Source organism: Gekko japonicus, unplaced genomic scaffold, assembly GCF_001447785.1.
Source record: "Gekko japonicus isolate JY-2015 unplaced genomic scaffold, Gekko_japonicus_V1.1 scaffold4059, whole genome shotgun sequence".
Taxonomy (NCBI): domain Eukaryota; kingdom Metazoa; phylum Chordata; class Lepidosauria; order Squamata; family Gekkonidae; genus Gekko; species Gekko japonicus.
Window position 1 is genome coordinate 8,682 of NW_015170393.1, and position 8,811 is coordinate 17,492.

Sequence of the window (8,811 nt, forward strand, 5' to 3'; positions counted from 1 at the left end):
AGGGAAAGATCAGGGATGTGAGGCCATAAAGTCCACCCTGCAAAGATGCTGTTTACTCCAGTGGAACAGTCTGGAGAACAGCTGCCAGTTAGGGACAATTTCACCCCACATGTGGATCTTGTCAACCCCAATGGAACAACAGGTAGGTGATTGAGATGTCTTCTGAGTTGACTCACAAGTCGCACCACCATTCCTTTTAAATGGCTTTTGCAAGCCACACAGCATCATGAACCTCACGAACCCGAACTAGTTCATGAACTGAGGGAGGTTTATCCTGGTTTGTGGTTCATTTTTTCGTGGAACCCCATGAACCACAAATCTTCAAAAACCTCAATTGTCCTGATTCCTTTGGGGGACCCTGGAAACCTAGGAATATAAGGGGTAAAACAATCATACAGGTCAAGAGTTTTAAATACCTGGGAGTGAATTTTCATCACAATCTTAGTTGGGCAACACACAGAACAGAGGCAATTAAAATGGCGAATTGCTGTGTGCTTGCACTTACGCGGTTTTATTATACTAAGGGCAATCAGTACGTGCCAGCAGCTATTAAAGTGTTTGTACACCAAACTATTGCTAAGCTCCTCTATGGTATCCCTATTTGGATTACAGCCTTTAACAAGGCAGTTGAACAACTGCAATCCAAATTTTTGAGGAAAATTCTGGGGTTGCCTTTGTCTCCTACGCTGCCATTTGTTTGCAGCTCAATCAGAGAAGGTTGGAGACAAAGGCTTGGATCATCACCTTTAGATTCTGGTTGTGTTTGCATTTTAGATGCACTCATAATAGCCTTGTTGCCTATATGTTGAAAGATTCCCATCCCTCTGCCTGGCTCTCGGCTATTGAAAAGAAAATTAATTCTATTGGTTTTAATCTGAATGATTTTGTCACTTTAACAGAGCCGGAGGTTTTTATTCTGCTTAAGCAGAGACTTATTGATATAGAACTGCAAGAGCTCAGAGCTCTTGCTTCTGGTAGGTGCTCCTCAGTTAGATGGGCCTATCCACTCTCTGGTGCTCCACCACAATATTTTTTCTCTCTGATATCACCGCAATCGTGCACAGCTTATATTCTAGCACGGTTCAATGTTCTCCCCCCTGCTATTCTTGAGGGGAGATATAAGAAAATCCCTTATGCAATTAGATATGCGGATGCAATAAGAGTGAAATAGAAACAGTTGAGCATGTACTTTTATGTTGTAATTTGCTAAATGACATTTGAGCAAAATTTCTGGAAGTCCCCCTTAGCAAGGTAGTATGCCAACCGGACAGAAGCAAGCTACACTACCTCCTTACTTCTCGAGATTCAGAGATTATTGAATTGACTGCCAAGTTCTTTTATGGTCTTATAAAACGGAAAAATGTCCCTGATCATTCTAATTGAGTTCAATGAGTTTGTACAATTTAATTCAAGGTTTTGTGATTGGGCAAAATTTTATCTTGCTATAATTTAAGCTCATATAAATAGACATACCTTTGTAATGCTTTTAGAAGTTATTCATTTTTCATAAATTTTATAGGATTGTTTTACCCTAATGGCAACTGTCTAATATTTTATGCCAATAAAAGGTATTTGTTTGTTTGTGATTCGTGCCCATCCCCAATTTCGAGATATCCATGGTGAGCAAACACCACCCAAACAGTTAAGCCCCCAAACTATCTTTTACAGATGTTCCATTTTTGTGTGCGTACTATCAGAGGAGCTCCATTCCTCGGCAGCTTAAAACAGAACAGCAGACTGTTTTTAAAGTTAGTTGACACTTTTACATAATCCATTCATATGTATGTTCCAGAATAAGAAAATGAAGGGAGTCTTGAAAGATTCTCTAAAATGCATCTTAAATACCTTTATCAAAATGAAAGCAGTATAAAAACAGACATATGTTTCATTTAAGCTCATACATTGATTGGGATATGTACTTTTAAATCAATTTTGAAGCAGTGTTGATTTTTCCAGATCGGTTCCCTGATTTGTCTCAAAACAGCAAATTAGGTTTAGACTCTTGCAGACAGTTGTGTGGAGGAGACATCTCATGAATTTTACCTGTTTACTTCACCCAATATTTCCTGAGCAATCACTCAAAACCAGCTCTATGCTCATGTTGCATATCATTTACTCATTCATTCATCCATCCAAAACATTTCCATGCTGCCTTTCCACCTGATCAGGGTCCCCAGGGCAACAAACACAGGGACATAAGAGAAGCCAATGTTAGATCAGGCCAATGGCCCATCTAGTCCAACACTCTGTCACACAGTGGCCAAAAACACCAGGTGCCATCTGGAGGTCCAGCAGTGGGGCCAGGACACCAGAAGCCCTCCCACTGTTGCCTCCCCCCCCAAGCACCAAGAATACAGTGCATCATTTGCCCCAGACTGAGAGCTCCTATCTGTACCTTGTGGCTAATAGCCACTGATGGATTTCTGCTCCATATACTTATCTAATTCCCTCTTAAAGCCGTCCATGCTTGTAGTCGCCACCCCCTCCTGTGGCAGTAAATTCTATGTGTTAGTCACTCTTTGTTATTCACATGAAGCAAATCAAAACATTTGAACAATTAAAAATATATTTAAAACTATCACATACTTAATAAAAACATGTAAACAAGCAACACCAGAACCAGGAAGGATGGTCAGTAACCATTACTGGAGGTACACAAAACCTCATCAGTTTATGGCAGAGGGATCCACAGCCTCTGGAATCACAGAATTTGCTTCTCCCTGACACAAAACCAACTCATAATCACTCAGAAGATCTAAAGGTCCACCCTAACAGCAAGCCTGAATTCAGTCAGATATTTCTTTCCCATGCAGAGAGAGAGAGAAAATGCATACCTATTTTATGAAGAGGTTAACGGGTTTAAATTTTGACATTCTGACCTAGTTTAATTCCTGGGTTTAGGATTCAGGAAATAACATCTGAGCTTGATTGCTCAGACTGCCAGCTTTTGTCAGCATATAATTGCTCTGTGACCTTTTCCAACCCAAACCAGCAGCTGGACATTAGGAAAACTCAAGAGATTTCTTTTGTATGAATTTCTGCAATGCTTCTTTGACTTCATTGTTCCGGATGGTGTATATGAAAGGGTTGAGCACTGGGGTGACCACCGTGTTGAGCATGGAGACAGCTTTGTTGAGGCTGAAAGACGAGTGCATGGCACTAGGTCTTAAGTAGATGAAAAGCACTGCCCCGTACAAGATGCTGACCACAGTCAGATGAGAGGCACAGGTGGAGAAGGCCCTCCGCCGGCCACTGCTAGAAGGGATGCGGAGAATGGTGGAGATGATGAAGATGTAAGACACCACGGTCAAAAGCAGAGAGGTCAATATCACCGCCACGGCAATGAAGAAGCCAATGGCTTCGATCAGATGTGTGTCGCCCCCTGCAATCTTCAACATCGGTCCTATGTCACAGTAGAAATGGTTGACAACGTTGGAGCCACAGTAGGGGAGCCTCACCACTAATATCGTCTGCAAAAGGATGGTGAAAAAGCCCCCAAACCAGGTGGCCAGGGCAAGCTGAAGGCAGACGCTGGAGGTCATGATGCTGGAATATCTCAGTGGCTGACAGATTGCGACATACCTGTCGAAGGACATGACAGTCAGGATGTAAAACTCTGTGATGCCAAAGAGGAAGTGGAAGTAGGACTGTGCCATGCAGCAGTAGAAGCAGATGGTAGTCTTCTCTGAGACAAGGTTGGCCAGCATCTTGGGGACAACAGCAGTGGTATACCACATCTCAAGGAAAGAGAGGTTGCTAAGGAAGAAATACATTGGCTTCTGGAGTCGGTGATCAACTCTCACCAGGACAATGATGAGACCATTCCCTGCAATTGACAGCACATAGAGTAGGAGGACAATGGCAAATAAAAGTATATTTATTCCCCACACATGAGGGAATCCCAGAAGTATGAATTCTTTTGCCCTTGAACAATTAGTCAAATCCATAACTTAGAAACTGCCAGATTTGGGGTGGGTGGGTCAGAGGTTCACTTGCACAGATACTTATCTTATATGACACTGTTGATGGATGATGCATTTATTCAGTTCTGTATTCTTCCCTATAAAAAGGTGTGTGGTGGGGGACTTCTTATAACATTTGTATCTCCACTCTGCAGAGAGGAAAACCAGTGGGGGGACGATTTCTGGAATTCAGACGGTTCCATAGACAAAATGTGAACGGTGTCATTTTCCAAGACATTGGCTGTGATTCTACACACTCGTACATGGGAGTAAGTCCTGTTGAAGGCAGCATTAATTATTTCTTAGTAGACTTGCTCAGAATCACTCTGTTTTTGCATTTACAGATGATGGTGGGATCATAAACATTATATCAGCCTCTATGTAGCTGAGTTTAATCAATCCAATTCATTTATTACCATCCAAGTTCAGTCAACTCATAGCTGAATATAAATGCATGCTTTCATTGGCTGCACAGGACAAAAGAATATAGGACAATGGATGAAAACACAGATGTAAGCAATGAGAAAATCAGAGAAAGCAGGAGAGAGATGACTGGTGACAAGATGAAGAAGGAAAAGGGGGGATGTATAGAAACTGAGAAGTATGTTATTTGCACCCTTAAAAATTCATACATACAACAGACAATATAAACCCTAACAAATGAGTAAATGAATAGAGTGGGATGGCAGGACAAAAGAAACTGCCAAGTAAAATAAAAATAATAATAAGCTTTAAAAACAATGGACAGTACAATGTATGTTATAATCTTCATCTACTTTCATATTTAGACAGGCGGGGAGACAGATATTTCTAAAAACAACACCACAGAGGTGCTGCTTTCACTTCTAGGCACCTGTTCCGAGGGGGGGGGGGTTGATGTGAAACAGGACAACAGGATTGATATTCCTTCCTATGAAATGTTCATTTCTGAAGAGAGAGAAAAAGATTTTATGCTTCAAGTGCCAAAATGGTATGAGCTTTCAAAGACCCCTCATGTTCTAATTGATAGAACACCTAGAAATATCTAATTGATATTTTCTTCCTCAGTCCTGGAACCATCATTCTGGTTGGGAAACTTCCCATTTCTCCATGAAAATCCAACAGCTTTCTCTCTCCTTTCTCATCAATATCTCACCAGTCCCACTTCTTATAAATAGATCTTCTTCTTCCTTTAACTACCCAAATAAATTATAAATTATAATAACGTTCATTCATCCAGCCAAACGTAGCTTAGAAATTTGCACTCCTCTTTCCTGCAAAGAAGGTCTTCCAGAATCAAGTGGAGATGTGCAACATATTAGAGAATGGGTTTATCTGCCTTGATTATTCTTTTGCCTGCACTATTTAAAGTCACTGTTCCAAATTATGAAGCATAAATTGAGAAGGCATCAAGATAACTTCGACAGAACTAGAGAGATCTTCTCCCCAAGGATTTCCCATTTGCAACATCCCCAAGCTATGTCAAGAAACAGGCTATTTTTAATCAGGCTAATTCAAAAGTTTGCATTTTCATTGGGGGGGTGTTCATGGGATTTGATGGAGATTGTGACAGAGGGAGGGGCTGTGGCTCAGTGGTAGAGCATGCAGAAAATCCCAGGTTCAATCCCTGGCATCTCCAGTTAATAGATCTGACAGTAGGTTATGTGAAAGAAGAAGAGATTGGATTTATGCCCTGCCCTTCACTACCCAAAGGTGTCTCAGAGCGGCTTACAAACTCCTTTCCCTTCCCCTCCCCACAACAGACACCCTGTGAGGTAGGTGGGGCTGAGAGAGCTCTGACAGAAACAGCTCTTTTTCAAGAACAGCTCTTATCAGAACTACGGCTTGCCCAAGGTCATCCAGCCAGGTGCAAGTAGAAGAGTGGGGAATCAAACCCGGTTCTCCCAGATTACAGTCCGCGCACTTAACCATGACACCAAACAGGCTCTACTGGAGTTCCAGGAAAGCCACTGCCAGTCTGAGTAGACAATACTGACCTTGATGGGCCAAGGGTCTGATTCAGTATAAGGCAGTTTCATGCAAGGTTCTTTTGCTGCTGTGATCAAAACCCGGGCTGCCTGCAGCTCCTTCCTGCTGGACTGCATTTTGTCCTTACCATACAGACCAGAAGGTGGCAGGCTTCCAGCTATGTAGTCAGAGGCTGTTTTGGTTTGCTTAACTCAGCCCTGCAAGGGCTCCCTGCAAAAAAGTAAAAAATAAAAATGGCAAAGGGTATTTTCTTCCCATGTAAACCAGGCTCATCCACACTAGGACAATAGTCCAATGGGAATTGGTCGAAGTTCCTATTGCGCACTCACAGTCCTTAAGAATCCATTGCCCAAGCATGCCAATCTTCCTCCTCTATATCTATGAGTAACATTTTTCTGGCATCAAAAGTAGCAGAACTGCTCCACCCACCAATAACCCAGGAATTTTTATCAGTCAAGGGTGGTATTTCCAAATTGTTCCCTCTCCCATGGTTCCTTGCAAGGAATGTAGAATGTAAATTACAGATGGGTTTCTCTACCAAGTGATTTATTTTTCCTGTGCCTTCCTTGTTATTCCCTGGGTCATGCATTCCTTTCTGTGAACGAGATCGCAAGCTTATCGGCAAGATTAGCAGGTGGTGGATGGGAGCGCTTAGCTTTGACTATAATGAGCTTGACCGTGTGAAGCATCCTTGTTTACCTTCACACGGAGCCGTTTCTTCTCAGGCTTTTGGGCGCGCAGCTGAGTCTCTACCCGCCTGGCGGAAACCATGTACATTGGTTAAGGCCCGATTCGAATGCCTTGCTTGCCCTGACCCAGGTATTCTAACAGTGCGTTTGTTCCTGTTCTAACACATGGCTTTGAATAAATACTACTTTCTTTGAAACGTGTACGGACTTCATTGCTTTGGGAAGGGAGACTGGACACCTGCTTGACTTCATTTTGTCCTTACCATACAGACCAGAAGGTGGCAGGCTTCCATCTATGTAGTCAGAGGCTGTTTTGGTTTGCTTAACTCAGCCCTGCAACGGCTCCCTGCAAAAAAGTAAAAAATAAAAATGGCAAAGGGTATTTTCTTCCCATGTAAACCAGGCTCATCCACACTAGGACAATAGTCCAATGGGAATTGGTCGAAGTTCCTATTGCGCACTCACAGTCCTTAAGAATCCATTGCCCAAGCATGCCAATCTTCCTCCTCTATATCTATGAGTAACATTTTTCTGGCATCAAAAGTAGCAGAACTGCTCCACCCACCAATAACCCAGGAATTTTTATCAGTCAAGGGTGGTATTTCCAAATTGTTCCCTCTCCCATGGTTCCTTGCAAGGAATGTAGAATGTAAATTACAGATGGGTTTCTCTACCAAGTGATTTATTTTCATGTACACGTTATTCTCGAAGGAAGTCACTGACTGACGACACGCCCAAAAGGCAATGGTCACCACTTGTTATGGTGGGAAGGGGTGTCGAATTGCAGTTGACTTATGACAATCCTGTAGGGTTTTCAAGACAAGAGATGAACAGAGGTGGGTTGCCATAACCCTGGAATTCCTTGGTGGTCTCCCATCCAAGTAGAACCAGGGCCCACCGTCCTTAGGTTCTGAAATTTGGTGCCATTGGGTTAGCCTGGGCCATCTGGGTCACCACTTGCTATCTCTCCCTATTGCCTCAGACCCCAAGGCACCCTCTTTTCCCTCACTATGGACCTCTACTGGGTCTCTCAGTACTGCTATCAGAGAGTTGTTCAGAATGACTATTTTCACTCTTTAGAAGCCCTACATATCCCTGGACTCAGAGGGCTGCCTAATGGACATCGCTGCATTTGTGATGTTTTCCTCACATTTATTATTTATTTATTTATTTCATCACATTTCTATACCGCTCCTTCCCGGAGGCTCGGAGCGGTGTACACATATACATTAATCATCTAACTAGGGCCACATATATTTTCAGGGGAGATGGGTGCCTTACCAGGCACCTAAGCAGCGTAGGTTTTTTTGTCTGTGACGGGTCTCGCTGAAACCAGATGGCAGTGTTGTTCGGCGTAGGTCTTTTTCTTTGGCTCGGCTCCCCTGGGGCGGTCCTCTCTGGTGCGCGGCTGCCCAATGAGTTCCACTGGTCTCTGTTCCGCAAGGCTCCGACCGCACTTACGTCACCACGCCTCTGTGTTGCCTGGGCCACGCTTCCATGAGTCGCCTGCCGTCTGCCGCCGAACCGCCTGATCCGTCGCCATGTTCTTACTGCCAGCTCGCCGCTTGTTGTTCGCTGCATCGCCCAGCCGCCACTGCTGCCCTCCAATATTGGAGGTAGGGTGCCCCCCACTCCTAAGGAGTGGGTACCCATTTGTCTACTTGCCATTAGGGCTTTCGAGCTGCTGGGTGGGTGGGAGCTAAGACATGGGCCGGGAGCTCACATTGGGTGGCCCTGCCCACTTCACCTCCTGCCTCAGGGGAATGGGGCTTAGGGTTGTAAGGTCTTACTAGTGTCCCAGTGGGGGCTCCAGCTTCGCTGCTGGGGTCTTCTGGTCAACATAGAATTTTTACCCAAATGCTAGAGTGTCCCCTGCATGACATTGGGTCTGTGTGTGACTGCAATAAAAAAGGCCAATGCTAAGCTATGCTATGCTGGGGATTATTAGGAAGGGTATTGAAAACAGTTCAGCCAATATCATAATGCCCCTATATAAATCGATGGTGCGACCTCGTTTGGAATACTGTGTGCAGTTCTGGTCACCACACCTTAATAAGGATATTATAGCTTTGGAAAAAGTGCAGAAAAGGGCAACTCGAATGATAAAAGGGTTGAAACACTTTCCCTATGAGGAAAGGTTAAAGCACTTAGGGCTCTTTAGCTTGGAGAAACAATGACTGAGGGGTGACATG

At 43.7% G+C, this 8,811-nt stretch overlaps 1 protein-coding gene across 1 annotated transcript; it reads right to left on the reverse strand.

The window, feature by feature from the left end:
* Window positions 1-3,002: 3,002 nt before the first annotated feature.
* Window positions 3,003-3,947, reverse strand: LOC107116372 (olfactory receptor 6X1-like). The gene has a single exon (XM_015418270.1). It carries the CDS (start codon window positions 3,945-3,947, stop codon window positions 3,003-3,005), a length of 945 nt encoding a protein of 314 aa, XP_015273756.1.
* Window positions 3,948-8,811: the final 4,864 nt, after the last annotated feature.

Coding starts and splice junctions, on each gene's coding strand:
- LOC107116372 (XM_015418270.1), bottom strand. CDS start 3,947: ATGGATTTGACTAATTGTTCAAGGGCAAAAGAATTCATACTTCTGGGA.